The sequence below is a fragment of the Truncatella angustata genome (assembly GCF_020726525.1).
Source record: "Truncatella angustata strain MPI-SDFR-AT-0073 chromosome Unknown BKA67scaffold_2, whole genome shotgun sequence".
In the NCBI taxonomy this organism is placed as follows: Eukaryota; Fungi; Ascomycota; class Sordariomycetes; order Amphisphaeriales; family Sporocadaceae; genus Truncatella; species Truncatella angustata.
Genome location: NW_025763382.1, coordinates 8,020,007 through 8,034,522, shown reverse-complemented (window position 1 = coordinate 8,034,522; position 14,516 = coordinate 8,020,007). Strand labels below are relative to the sequence as shown.

General features: G+C 47.1%; 2 protein-coding genes across 2 annotated transcripts; both read right to left on the bottom strand.

Annotated features, from left to right (window-relative positions):
• Window positions 1-384: 384 nt before the first annotated feature.
• On the bottom strand, window positions 385-5,464 carry BKA67DRAFT_221192 (ABC-2 type transporter-domain-containing protein). The gene is made up of 5 exons (XM_046095565.1): window positions 3,751-5,464; window positions 3,294-3,669; window positions 2,234-3,237; window positions 1,213-2,147; window positions 385-1,078 (listed from the first exon to the last, which is right to left on the bottom strand). Exons 1-5 carry the CDS (start codon window positions 5,252-5,254, stop codon window positions 470-472), a joined length of 4,428 nt encoding a protein of 1,475 aa, XP_045962985.1. The 5' UTR covers window positions 5,255-5,464; the 3' UTR covers window positions 385-469.
• A 6,685-nt stretch (window positions 5,465-12,149) lies between these two features.
• BKA67DRAFT_514639 (uncharacterized protein) lies at window positions 12,150-13,813 on the bottom strand (the record flags this gene model as incomplete). The annotated part of the gene is made up of 2 exons (XM_046097663.1): window positions 12,150-12,527; window positions 12,596-13,813. The coding sequence occupies 2 exons, from the start codon at window positions 13,811-13,813 to the stop codon at window positions 12,150-12,152; spliced, it is 1,596 nt and encodes a 531-aa protein (XP_045962984.1).
• Between the last annotated feature and the right edge of the window lie 703 nt (window positions 13,814-14,516).

The window sequence follows — 14,516 nt, the reverse complement described above, 5'->3', positions numbered from 1 at the left end:
CCATCGCTAGGCATGAAATGACTGTATCTAGGTATTTATATTCGATTTGAAAATAAGGTAAGTGGGGAGATTCATTACAACCAGAAAGTATCAAGGGCACTGAAAAGAATCAAAAGACGTGTCAAAATGCTCTTCAAGCTATGCAAGCCCAAAATTTTCTCCCTGAACACATTTCGGTGGCCGATTTTTCTTGGTTCAGATATCTGGTATGAATCTAAAGTTCTCTTGCGATTATCTGGTTTTTCTATCGTTCCCAGTCCATCTTGAAATACACCAGAGATGCAATGAAATTTGTCCATGGGGACTTCTAAGTCTATAGTTACAAGTATTAGTGCTCGGACTACTCGGTCCCCCCATACTATCCATATATCTTCTATACAAGCAATTTGAGTAGATTTCAGCCAACCCAGTATGTCAATTCACAAAAACCCGCATATTCCACCTAGCTTGTCTATCCCTGATGATCTTCTCAGCCGTTCTTCTTCTTCTCGGTCTTATCGTTCTTTCCCTTTGGCATGCGCACCAGCCAGTACAGGAACAGAGCTGCCGCAATATTGAATGCGATGTACACCATGCCAATACCAAAATCGCGCCATCTATTGGCATAGCTGGAGCTGATAGATGTCAAGAACACGTTGGTTTCAGCGATCGAGCAGAAGCTGCAGGACTCGGTGGCATTGCTATCGACAACGTAGCCACCAGCTGCACTCATATATGCGCCCAAATACTCGCCGCACGTCTGTCCACTGGGCGGGACGATGCTGACCAGCTCATTTGTCGCGCATGTCACCGCCGTATTTGCCAGACCAGTTGACAACATGGCCGATATAAGATAAGTGAAGGGGCTCACGCGGTACATGAATATCCAGAAGCCGGGCATCCGATTTGGAGTGGCCAAGACGCCGCAAAAGAACAGACACAAGGTGAACAAAAGGTTGGCCACGTTGCCACCAGCCTCTGCAGTGTCCGTGACAGAGATACAGGCGTGGGCGAATGTGCACGTGAATATAAGGAACTGCCAGATGAGGAGCCACATAAGAGCACCACGTTCATGTGTCTGGCCAGCGGCTTCGGCATTCTAATAAGAGCTTAGTATCGAAACTGAAAAGAGTTCGATGGAGTAGCTCCTTAAGCGACACTAGGCAAGAGACAAGAAAGGATAGTAGGAGAAACCCAAAAAAAGAAAAGAAAATGGCGTCCTGCGCAACTGACCTTGTAAAACCCGACCGGGTAATAGAGACAAATCCACATGAGCAGTGACATGAGCGAATTCCAAGGTATTTCAACAACTATTTGTGATAGCATAAATATCTTCCAGCTGTAGGTCTTGGAGGGACGTTCGCGCACTTCGTAGAGTGATCGTTGAGTAACGAAGTGTGGCATTTGCTGCTGCACAAGCTGACCGAAGATGCTCAGCACATTAAAAATAGCAAACATCTGATTTTGTAATCCCTGGATCGAAAGTGGCGCATCGAGAAACACTAGTCCGATGAAGAGTGAAACAGAAACGCACAGAATTGCCTTGGAGTAGATATAGGACGGCGTACGCCAGTACTGTTGAAAGACACGGCGTGTAACAACAAGGAACTGCTCCCGAAGAGGCGAGGCAAATTCTCGAAGCGATTCGTTCTTAGCTGTACCTTGCGTAACAGTACGCGTCAATCCATACGATTCCAGGGATTGGAGCTCGGCTTGCACAGCTTCATACTCGGAGCTACTCCTCCATGTCTGGTGCCAGTCTACATCTGAATGAGACCCAGGTGCTGCGCCGATAGCCGAAAGCATCCACTCTGCAGGATTTTCGCCCTCTGGGCACGGTGGAGCGCCGTGACCTTCGAAGTAACTTGTAAGTGTTTTAGAGTGAGCGCCGATGTCACCGAAGTATACTGTTCGCCCACCTTTGGCCAGAAAGAGCAGCCGATCGAATCGTTGGAAGAGCATAGCTGAAGGTTGATGAATTGTACAGAGAACTGACTGGCCCGCCTTCGACAGCTTTTCAAGAAGATCTAGGATGGCCCATGATGTTTGGGAATCGAGGCCAGATGTCGGTTCGTCGACGAACAGTAGTAGTGGCGGCTTCGCGGCCAATTCGACGCCAATCGTCAATCGCTTTCGTTGTTCGACGTTCAGACCTTCACCAAGCACACCTAAAAATATGAGTATGAGCGAGTATCTTCCGGATATATATACCTTGCTTATCACTCATGGGGTAAGTCAACACGGGAGCGCTTACCGACAACGGCGTCAGCATATTCTTGCATGTCTAAAAGCTTGATCACCTCATCCACATAAGCCAGCTTTTCTGTTCTTGGCGTGCTAGCGGGTTGGCGTAGCAAAGCTGAAAACTCGAGCGCCTCTCTTACTGTACTGGTTTCAAGGTGCAGGTCTTGCTGTTGGACATAGCCAGTCTGTCGTTGAAATGATGAATCACGTATTTTACCGTTCACCAACATCGAACCCGTGATGACACCTACAGAGATACGGTCGGCCAGACAATCCAGGAGCGTAGTCTTGCCAGCGCCTGAAACGCCCATAAGTGCAGTCAGCGTCCCTGGCTTCACCCAGCCGTCCACATGGTCAAGGATCCGCCGTGTCTCGCTCTTAATCTTAACATCGTAACAGACTTTGCTCCAATGGAAAACGCTTGTTGATCCTTGGATAGCGCCCAGCTCGCTGGATGTGTTGCGGTCCGTTTTTCCCACAATAGTTAAAGGACCAGACATGGACGCCTCCACATCACCTTTGTTGGATGGTGGGGGCGTAACGCCTCGACGGAATACGAGGACCTCACCTTTAGACTTTTTGGCCGTCATGTACTCTGAAGCGATAAAATAGATAAGATGAAGGCCCACAACAAATGCAATGAGTATGCCAACATTCCGCCATTTGTGGACATGAAAGTACTTGTAGGCCGAGTTGATGTAGCTATCTCCACTAACCAGAGACTGGCCTTTAACAGCGCCCACAGCGGAACAGGCCATGTTGTCCGACGAAATATCTTCATAGCCGGGGATGGCCGGGCTGGGTACATAATCCGAGCACTCATAGTTCCGGTTGTGAAACTCATTGATCATCAGGGACTCAAAACCGTAGGCGACAGGGTCCAGGTAGTTGATCCAGCGGCACCATCCCAACATGTAGTCAACTGGGATGACAAAGCCTGTGAAGATCACTAGGGCCAAGATAAGGATAGCAGCTGGCACCATGGCTTGAGATAAAGTACGGGATAGCGCAGCACTACTTGTGTCAGTTTTGCTGGTTTCCTCGATCACGAAAAAGGTAATGTGACTTACATGGATCTGAACAGTCCCGACATGGTAAGCGTCATGAGAAACCCGACAAACATGAAGAAGAAAAATGCACCGGCAGTTCGGTTGAGATTGCTCATGAAATAGAGGATCGCATTGAAGAATATGGCGTTGGCAATCTTGTAAGGAAGGTCAATCAGAACAGATGAGTAGCTTTCAGCGGAGGCATGATAGAAACCATAGCGAACATGCTTTTCCACAATTGGCCGCTGCGAGTATTGCGTCAAGATTTCCAATGCACTCGAGAAAGCGTTGAACAATATGGCAACAAACATTACTGCAGCACGGCTATAAAATGAGCCGGTGGTTTGTTGGAGGTTGTAAAATAATGAGGAGACAATTAGGGCGATGGAAGAGTTCGCTACCAAAGAGAAAATGGTGAGTTCGGGAGCTCCTACAAGGCGTTTGTAGCCTCGCCAAAGGCAGAGCCTGACTTGCTGACCATAAGAGAGCGTGAAGGGCGACTTGAGCCGCTGGCCGTTGGCCTGGACCTCCTTCTTATGGGCACGAAATTCTTCAGCGCCCGTACCATTCAGAGGGTGTCGTTGCTTGTAATTGCCGATTTGAGCCATCAACCCCTTATTGTTTTGACTCTGTTTCCAGCACGCTGCAAAGTCGTCGGGAGTGCGGGGAACGCGGCTTTCCCACCCAGGCCGTACGACTCGTTCAGAGGGAGCAGTCATGGACGTGAGGAAGTCTGGAGTTGTTTGACGTGCCGGACATTCAAACCCAAGGCCAGTAAAGTACTCCTTGGCCCCACGCGCCACACCAAAATAGATCTGTCGACCCTCGTACAGAACAAGAGCCTTGTCGAAAAGGTCGTAAGCGCTCTGGGGAGCTTGGTAGATGGACACTGCACACGTCTGGCCGAACATATCGGATTGGAGCCTGAGGGTTTTGCAAAATTCGATAGCGTTGGCGGAGTCTAAACCCCGCGTGGAGTTGTCCCAGCATTGAAATGGTGCGTTCGATAAGGTTGCTTCTGCAATTGTCACTCGTTTTCGCTCACCACCCGACACGCCACGGATGTAATTATCGCCTACCCTAGTGTCGACGGTGTGGCTAATGCCGTACATGGCCATCACAACATCTCGAAGATGGCTGCAGTACTCGTTGCGTGTAAGTCCTTGTGGAAACGTCCTGGGGGACCTTGCGCGAGAGGCAAATGTCAAGGTGTCGCCCACAGAGAGCATAGGGAAATGAACGTCAACCTCGGCCGCATATATGGCATCACCGGCGTGGTGTTTGTGCATCTCCTCAGCGGATAGCCCTTGATAGTTAAAGTAGGCGCTACCATCGGTATAAATACCATTTGTTTCGCCGGCAAGGGTCTTGAGAAGGGTCGAACAACCCGAACCTGGCGGCCCAAGTACCACACACATCTCTCCAGCTTCGATGACGCCGTTGAAGTCTCGGAGAATATCAATTCGTCGCTGATTTCGTCCACTTTTGACGACCCTACTAAGCAGGTTGGGCGCTTCTAACCATATGTTGCTAACATCCTTTTGATAATCAGTTTCGTTACCATATCCGAAGACATTCAGATTCTCGTAGCAAACGCCGGCCGTGCGGTAGCCATGACCATGTTCCGTAGTCAAATTGGCAATGTTCTTGGCCCAAGCCCGAGCATTAAACTTTTCTCCAAGGGGGTTGACAGGAGAATTTGGGTCGTTGCTTGCAAACAATATTTTTGCATTGCCGCGCGTATCAACTGTGGAGTGCTGGGTGTATTGGCGTGCGAGAGACTGCACCGCAGAGCAGCGCCGTTCCATTTCGATTCCATCGCTCTCGTCGTATGTTCCATCGCCAGTGTTACTTTCGGAAGAGCCCTGCTCGTTATCGGTATTATCGACAGCATTCAGACAGGTTGATTCACTTCCAGCCGTATGAGCGGAAGACATGTCGGTGCCGGGTGTTGACCATTGCGTTAGCGCTGAGTTGGTCATTGATGTACCTAAGATGTCAAGTATAGGCTATGCTGGGGCGATATTTATTACAGTGGAAGACAAGGATGAATGAATGTAAAATGAATTCGCAAGGGAGCACTCAAGTATGATGGTGCAAGGCTTCAGCTCAAGATCGATACGGGTGGTATTGCAAGCATCTGCATCTAAAAGTAAAGTAAAGGATGAAATCCAAGAGCATATATATGTATGTAATTCAAGAAACATTGCAAACTAAGACAGAAACTTAGATAAGATTAAGAATTTTAAATACAATGGAGCCATGGGGTTCTTGCGCCGATACTTCCGTTCGCTCTTCAAGGCCCTCCATAGGGATCACAGCTTAACAAATTCTTCGGTGCCGATGAGAAGTCCGCTCAGCTTCTCCGCCTTACAGAGACTATCCGTCATGAACATGGTATATATGCATTGTGGGTAACTGGCTGATCTGATAGATGCGCATCGTCAATTCCCCTCACGAAAGCTAATTAGACGATATCAGCACTACCTAAGAAATCACCATATGCAGGAACTGTTCAAGCATGCGCGTCAGTTCCAATAGTCCATCTTTCTAGGGGCTGAGGGATGTACGACTCCAAATGGTCAGGTATGTGCAACAACCAGATTACATTGCATAATCAAACTGCCAAGTTAGCAATTGGCATAGTCTTACTGCCTAACACCCCGGCCCCGGACAAAAGCCCGAGATGCGGCTCATAGTGAACGACAATGAGGTATGATCTCATCCAATCGGACCGCTTTTTTCCTCTTTGAGACCTCCCGCCCGCCCGCATGCCCGTGAGCCCGCGTCCGTGTCGTGGGTCCTGCTTAGCAGCGGCAAATTTGCGTCCAGTGGGTCACAAAGTCAACCCTGCCAAGAAATCCGACCACTAAGTTACTCAGTGCTTTTCCGAGACCTCGCGATTCCCCTCCCCCAGTTTCCTAAACGTCACAGTCACATATCTACCGTCGCTTCATTATATTAAGTATCATTCTTTCAAGCTCCGGGCCTACAACACGGTATCAAAAAACTATCCTTTTTCAAGATGCGACTCTATTTTTAGGGCTTACTGGTTACTTCTCTAACCGTAAGTCTCGTGCAGCTTCTCTTATTCGTACATGTGATTTCACCCACGCTTCACAAACAGATCAAGGTTCATCTCGCATTACATTCTGTAATTCCTACAACAGGCGGCCCGGTTCCCGCTTAAAGGATGAAAGAACAGTCCATAGACGACGAGAGCCACTTGATAGAGGAAGCAGGCTCAGTACTCAATGAGTCACTGCAACTGACACTGTCTTGCCTGTTTCGTGCAAAAAGAAAGCCACAGAAAGTGTCGCGATAGTGCTTGTTGACGGACATGCCCACATCACGCCACTGAGTTCTCCCATTGCAGTCAACATGAGTACTACGCATCGAGATTCCTCTTACTGGAATACGCCTACGAGTAGTGGCCGTGAAGGCACGTCATGTGCTGTTAACTCCTTCAGTTATGTATTAACTAGAGCTCTTTGGGTCTTCCTTGTCTTTTAAGCGGAAAACCCATGAGCGCTCTATATTAATAACGGTGCTTTTAAGAAGGCAGATAGTCACACTATTAACATCGGTATCAAAACTAAGTTTCAGAAATCATGATCAGCTACAGGCTGCCTGTTAATTGCCTCGTAGCGAAGACAAACAGCTATCTATACTGTCTAGTTCTTACTCCGCAGTCCTTGTTCTGACTAGCTTTTGACAATATCATATACCGCTTGTTCTGTATCCCGTTCGGCATGACCGGTCACCGTTTCTTGGCTGTAAGCCTAATACGTATGTCATTGATCTTATATGCATTACAAAAGACAATCCCTCATATTTTTTATCCACCAAGGGCGCATTTCTTCAATTATTAACTCAGTTGGCTGTGGCACCTGACACATGCCTCTCAGCGCTGCAGTAGATGTTCTCACGCCGCCGCAAATCTAAGAATTTCACACGTGTTACGAGGGCTATCCAACACCTCCATTCTCTTGCCTATGTGTGGCTCACGCATAATTGCTATAAGACAAGGCGTGTGATGCACCAGACTACGTTTTCGTTCAATTCATACGGTTTTTCCGTCCTGCACACATTGGTCGCATTAGTAACTCTGTTCCTCTATGTAGAACTATGGCGATTCGCTGATTCCACGTTTACAGCATAGCAATGCCGAAAACGATGCACTTGACACGTTGAGCTAGATGCAGTCTCGATGTCGGCCCTTTCCAACCCTATCCGACGCTATGTTCAAGGTTGTTGGTTTTTGGCAACTAAACATTTATATAAATGGTTTTATTTGTTCTCTCAATTCCATTCTCTACCTCGCAGCACTGTCTACAAGTTGGGCGACATCACAACGTTGAGTTGACTCATCTCGCATTGTCATCTAGTACAGTATGCCACTGTCTAGCTCGTGCCTTCGTGGACTTCATCTTCTAACCTTCCATTTAGCAAGTTCGATATCCTACGCAAAGGCATGAAGAACCTGGCCACCATTAGCCTCGCCGTCCTGGCCCCTACAACCACGGCCTTTGCAATCACGGATTGTAGCAACGGCTAATTCATCCACTTTGGAAACCACAAATTTCAAATATGGACTGCTTCTAGCTTCACATACCACAGCGATTTAAAGTGTAGGCTCACCGCCTTTCAGGAAGGAAATTGTCAGGGAGCTGCATTTGGCACCAACCAACAGAATATCTGCCAAAACTTCGGTGGGGTAACTTCTATTCTCTGCACTAGTTGAGAAAGGAGACATCGCGCCGATGTAGCTTTGAATGGGTATTTGTTAGGATGCAACATCGACAGTCGGAATGGGAAAGAGAAGCCAAGTCAAGTGAGAAGATTGAATACTTCCTCTGCTTGCCTAGAGCATAATCAACTACTGCACTGGAACCATCGAGTGTGGCAAAACCCAGGACATTTTTTCCCTTCCTCGTAGCACGATACTCCAAATGTTGGATATTTGGGTCTTATCACGACCCATTGCTTACCATTCTTCTTGCTATGGTTATGATTTGACATGGTGAATCTCGGGACATGACTTCGTAAAGAGAGGCTTTTTGATAATGGAGATTACAAGCTAGCTTCATGATAAACTAATATCAGTTTAGTCTCAAGTGTTGTATTAATAAGTGGCTTGGAATTGATGGCTGATCGAGCTGGTATTTATATGAAAAATTAGTAACTAATTCACTCCCTAGTCAAATACCTCTTAGCGATCATCATAAGACCTCGATGTTCACCTAGACTAGACTAGTGTACTGAACCACTTCTTACCGCACCCATCGATTAAGAGAACATCAAGTATTGAGAACTTCAATCACGTAGCTTAAGCATGATGCATAAGCCCCCGAGTGTATTTTTATTCCTAGACGGTCCGCTCTTCGAGACTGGATTTGTTTGCGATAGTCAAATGACTATCTTGGAGAGTAGATACCAAGTTCAAATTGAATGAACTTTGGAACTCCCTTATTGCAAAAGTAAGTCGAAACATGGTAATCTGCTATCTCGATATCCGGAGCACCTTAACCATGTCTAAACGTAGTTTCTAGTCGAACAAAGGACCAGCTGCACCCACGAAGTCGAATAGTTATGAGACATATTTCAGTCCGCCAGCCTGACGTGAACCGATAGGGATATAAAGACGACGTATTACTACCGGATTTCGCACTATCAAATTGCATTGGCTGGAACAGGTCCTCCACGAACTAACACGATTCTCTCTTGATCAGGGGAGTAGCTACGATAGATAAGCCTGATCCCAGTGGATCGACTCCAGTACATATTGTTGCTCTGATGTTGCATGTCGAAGGCCGCAAGATACTTTTAGAAGTACGTCTTCTCCTTTTTGATACTGAGACCGTGTCGTCTCGACCATAACACCGCGCTCGTCCACTATGAAAAGCAACAACCTACCAATCGTATTTCTTGCGATCATGAGCCAAAGGTTCATTAGACTAGTGCATTGAAGATGATGGTACGTGTTGCATATCTTCAGGCGGCAATTCGCCGATTCGAAGGACAACGTACTTGTCCTTATGTATCCATTGTAGTATCAATTGTACGGCGTCATGTGCGCATGTTGCTCAGTAACCACCTCTCGCGTTGCTTGTTTCTGAATAATCGTCGTCATATAGGCAATATAAAGTCCTGTCAACAATTCTGCGTGAATCACAACACATCTATGAGAATAGCATAGCTCGGCTTATTTGTTACGAGCAATATTTGAGATAAAAGCAACTAGCAATATCGAGGAAGTGAGCGTCAAATATTGCAGATTACATGAACTTTTGAACTTCTTTTGGTGATAGGTTTACACCGCTGAAATGGCCTGAGCGGCCCCCAACAATCTTTCTTGCGATGCGTCTCCATAGCAGCTCTTATAGCCGGCCACGTTTGCTCATGGATGCCAGTGCTACATCAGCATTACTAGAAATTCAACTTTCTTGAGTACAACATACAAAATGGCATAAGTAGTATCGTTCAAATTTGTTATTTGCATCAATAAAATCGTCGAGGCGCAGTTCACTTTGGACCTGCTCCACGTGAATGGCAGAAAGTCCTTTCTCAGAACAAGTTGAGATTGTCTTTGTAGCTGTAGCTGTCTGTGGATTATTCTATGGCTACTTACCTACGAATGATACTGCAACGGGACCGAACATCTATTGTCACTGTAGAAAGGCGAGAGACTAATCTAAGGTTAATGCGTTCATGCCAAACAACTGGAGTGGTACTTAGCTTGACAGGTCAATGTTGGGACATGATGCACATCGCTAACTGGCGTTCTGCGCCACTATAGGTACATATTTCATGTTGTACAGTTGTCACAGCAGCTGGTACTGCTAATTTGGGGCGGTGCAAGGTTCACCGTCCTTGTTGGCCACAAAACTGACCGCTCCGAAGCGCTAAGGTTGAATCCCCTCACGAGGCTCTGTGGTCGGCTTTGGAAGATACAACGATTACTCCATCGGAGTATGGTGTTTAATTAGAAGTTTCATCTATCCAAGCCCTCGCCGATTAAGTCTAGATGCTATGAGCATCGCATACGCAGTCGTCCTCGAAGACATGAAGAAAGACAATAGGTTGCGTACATCTCGCTGGCTACATTGCTTGGCTTCCTCCCAAGGCGACATTTGGAGTTGACAAAGATCGCTATCAGAGCTATCATAATCATCCGGTGGTGGTTCTTTCGCCAACCGCTCAACACGACCAAGTCGTAGTCCTAACTGTGAGCCTTCCTAATCAATAAGCAGAAAGCCACGACCACTGACGAACACGTTTAACCTCATTCCAGGAGGTGGATCTATTTATAAAAAAAACCCAAAAAAAAAAACAGCTCGAAGCAACTGCGATGCCAGTATCTACCAATTGCGCCATGTGAGCCGCCCCCCGACAATGGTATCCTCTTAGAACTTGAACATCGAACTCTATGTCTGTCTAAGAGATCTTATGTCAACACTGCTACCCAGCATCTTGTAAAGTTCAGGTCATTGTGTATGTATAACAAGGAGGACTACGAACATGTCCTTTCTATGAAGTCTTACCAACAGCCCATTGAATCTGCCCAATACGTCCCCACAACGACCCCTGCTCACCATGTCGCTATACTACCTGTTCCTGCCATAACACCGGGAGCTGTCAATAGCAGAGTGAGAAGTCATGTCAGCCAGACGAGATATCCTCCTGATGGCTGTCTGCCCAACAGTCGCGTCATCCTAACACACGGGCCTGGCGTGACAGCTCCACTCACCCTAAATGGCGGTGGAGCCAGACCCCAGGTCAACAATAGGCAGGTCAACATCAGACAGGCAAAAAAATCGGCAATCTAGGCGAGTCAATCACGTTGTTAATGTCTTGGCACGTCGTGATGATTTAGGATACTGGAAAATAACAAGGCTTTTGAACTCATGCTCGATACAACCTCGACGACCTATCGCCAGCTATGGCACCATCTCAAGTTCATCTGGATTCTATGCTGGATCCAAGCCCCAAATATTTCCACCTACAAAATTTTGCAGATTGTGTTTTAGTTATCAATCACCACCTTAATGAGTTACGGCATTTACCAGGCTAGTTGTTGGACTGTTTGGGCTGTTTGCGCCGCGATTGATTGGATCGAGCAAGCATTCACGGCTATGACTCATACGATCGAGGAAACATGTCGTGCTGCGAACAGTATAGTACGAGAAAAGATAGATGTCGTGGTTGAAATGATTGTGGGAGTATTTCGCAGATCTAAAGTTTGGATTTAAACTGCAATAAGCGCCACGGCATCGGATGGCATGGTCTGTACTTGTACAGAGGACTGTATATCTCCAAGCCGAAAGTGAATGAGGTTGTTGATCCTGTGAAGACGTCGCAGGTATTCGTCACGCTCCGCCAAACCGCATCGCAAAGTGTGTTTGATGGGCTTAGGATTAATTTTCCTAAAATATTTACAATGCTGCTGCTTCTTGCGTCGTGTAATATTTCCGGCTCTCCAGTCAAATTGCATGCCTTACTCCCCTAGCCAACAAAACTTAGTTCATCGAGTAAGGCCAGTTGGCGAACAATTCGCCTGAGAAGATTGTTTCAGCCATAGAATTATCTGATGTTTCGATTTGTGGTTCTCCCGACACTTGGAAAGGGTCGGAGTTCTGCACCAGGCCATACGTTTGAGTGCCCGAGGTTATGACGGGAGGTATCATCATGCCCAGTGTTGAGGTCGACGAATAATTGGCATTGTGCTGTGATAGTACACTACTAGGTGCCGCTGCCGGCATTCTTTCCTGGACCAGCGATTGCATCTGCATAGTTGTACCGAAAGTAGCAGTTGTATTGCTCTGCGGAGATCTATTTTGCTACAGTGGATAGTATTAGCTAAGTCTTGCAATTTAATCAAGCGCAGTCTTCGATAGTTATCATTAAAGTTACGGACAGAAGATGTGGAATGCAACTTACATATGGCCGATCAGTCGACCCAGGACTTCGCGCGGATGGAAAACTATGCCAATTCGGCAGCAGACTCTTACCCATCGAGAGCAAGCCTGCCTCTTGTTCTCCTGATGACCCTTGTTTCATGCAGTCATCAATGCGACGAATCTGTGTTCGAAGCTTTTCCGCGAGTCCAGTAGTAATCATTCGATCTGACTCTATCTTGTCGAGAAAGTCGGCAAGAACTGTTAGGATATTACGGATTTGAAGATAGGTCCAGATTGGAAGCGCGCTCTGCACATCGCCTCCAAGCATATGACCAATATGTGCCAAGTGATGAAGCTATAATCGCCAGGATTATCAGCACGCGATACGACAGCTAGAAACCCAAAAGAAGGGAACTACCTTACAGAAACTGTACTAGAGGCATGGAAGAATGCAATCGGGATCGTGCTGAGTTCATCTAGGAGCTCACTTGCAATGGCGCAACGAAGATGGAGGTTCGGCTTCCCGGTACCAACGAGCAACATTCGCAATGTCTGAGTCGTAAGAAGAACATTGCAGGAGATGAAGCCATACCTATCAGCGCGTAGATCTCCTGTTAATGCTCTTGGCTTCTTGAGCTCGTCTGGCAGAGCCTCGTATAGTTGAGAAACGAGATGAAGACTGTCCGTGGCCAACTTCCTTGAGGTATACATCTCGGAAAAAAACACCTCAATCTTTCCGCCAGGTTCTGTCGGCGCTGCTTGCTGTCTTTTCCTGATGGTACCCTCTATGCGTTCAAGGATGCGATATAAATCAGTACAGAAGTTAAAGCCCTTCATGAAAGAGATATGCTCAGACCATAGTTGCACACCAGCTTCAGTGATATCATCGTCATCAAATACTTCGACCGGATATTTAACCATGGCTTTCACTTCTCGCTGGCGGGATGCAAAGCCAAAGTTGCTCGATATGTATTGTTCCTGTTGATAGACACCCCAGAAAACTCTTCGCCTCTCTTGTTTCTGGATCTCACCAAGACCGGTGGGCCAGTTGAACTCCTGACAGAACCCAGACATAGCAGAGAGAGAAGCATAATCTCCCAAGTGCACCGCGGCCTTCTTCCAGTCCCCATTTTGCAGACAGGCGGCTGCCAAGATTGCTTTTGCCTTCATCGCATGGTAGTAATCTGGTACAGATGAGAGCTCTTTTGGTATGGCGTCCATTGCGGCATTGTAGCATTTACTGAAAAGCCCAGCAGCCTGGACACGAAGAGGATGAGGGCCAGTCGGCATCAGTATTCCATCGCACAGACGACCAGCGGCCATTGTGCAAACAGCCATGGTGAAGATATGAAGCCCCCAATCCGATCGGTACTGCCGCGATTGAACCTGTGCATGATAGGTTGGCCAATGGAAATATGGCCTCAAAGGGTACGCAGTATGGTAGAAGATCTGAACCAGCTTTTCGAGGATATCTGGCGGAACAACATCCTCAAATTGCACGTTAGTTTCAGTTGCGCCGTGGTAGGCGCTGTTGTCATACACATCAGGCGCGTGGTGACCATACGGCGAGGGCGAGGTACAGAAAATGCTGTTGTTTTGGGAATGGTTTTGTGAAGTATGTGGATTTTCGATGGGTATCATGGGAGTCTTCAATACTTGGGTGGTGGTGGCTGTTCCTGTGGGATTACTTTGTCGCAAAACATGACTGGGAGTCTGGATCTGTTCCTGTGTCTGTGCCTGCGTGCGCGTTTGCCGTGAGTTACTTGGTGTTAAATGCTTGTGAGACGCCGGCTATCATCTTGTAAGTAGAGATTATGATGAAGATGTAGCGAATCAATGGCAGAAAGTGTCAATTTTATGATGTAGAGGCACGTACACCTCTCTTCCTTGCTGGTCTGTCATACGTGCATGGAACACCTTGCTCAATGCATCGCGCACAACTCGCTCCATTTGTGTCGGACGAACACTAGAATATTTCAGCCATCTGACTTGCAGCCCTAAAGTGAGGAAGATTCACTTTGCGACCTTCCCGGTGACATCGATCGCAGGCACGCTGAAGCAACCCTTAGTTGATGACAACGGCTAGAACTTATCCAGCATAACTCACGCTATTCCGCTTTCGTTTGTGGGAAGACGGTGTGGCATATTCTGCATTTCCTCCTTGTGCATTATCCTCATTCGCAGGCTGAGTCATGATCAACAGCAACGAAGAGCAACGACAATCGAGACAGAGCGACGATGTGTTTGAGTTTAGCAGAGTCAGCGCTCGATGATGTCGGCACGGTTAATCCACGTGTTTAACAGCACTTGGTGATTAGTGTCAGCAATTTAATAGAAGTGGAGA

Excerpts from the sequence above, each read along its gene's own strand:
- BKA67DRAFT_221192 (XM_046095565.1), bottom strand. The coding sequence starts at position 5,254 with ATGACCAACTCAGCGCTAACGCAATGGTCAACACCCGGCACCGACATG. Across the intron at positions 3,670-3,750 it reads GCCCTTCACGCTCTCTTATG|CGAACTCTTCCATCGCCCTA; the intron begins GTCAGCAAGTCA and ends TCTCTTTGGTAG. Across the intron at positions 3,238-3,293 it reads TCGGGACTGTTCAGATCCAT|TGCTGCGCTATCCCGTACTT; the intron begins GTAAGTCACATT and ends TGACACAAGTAG.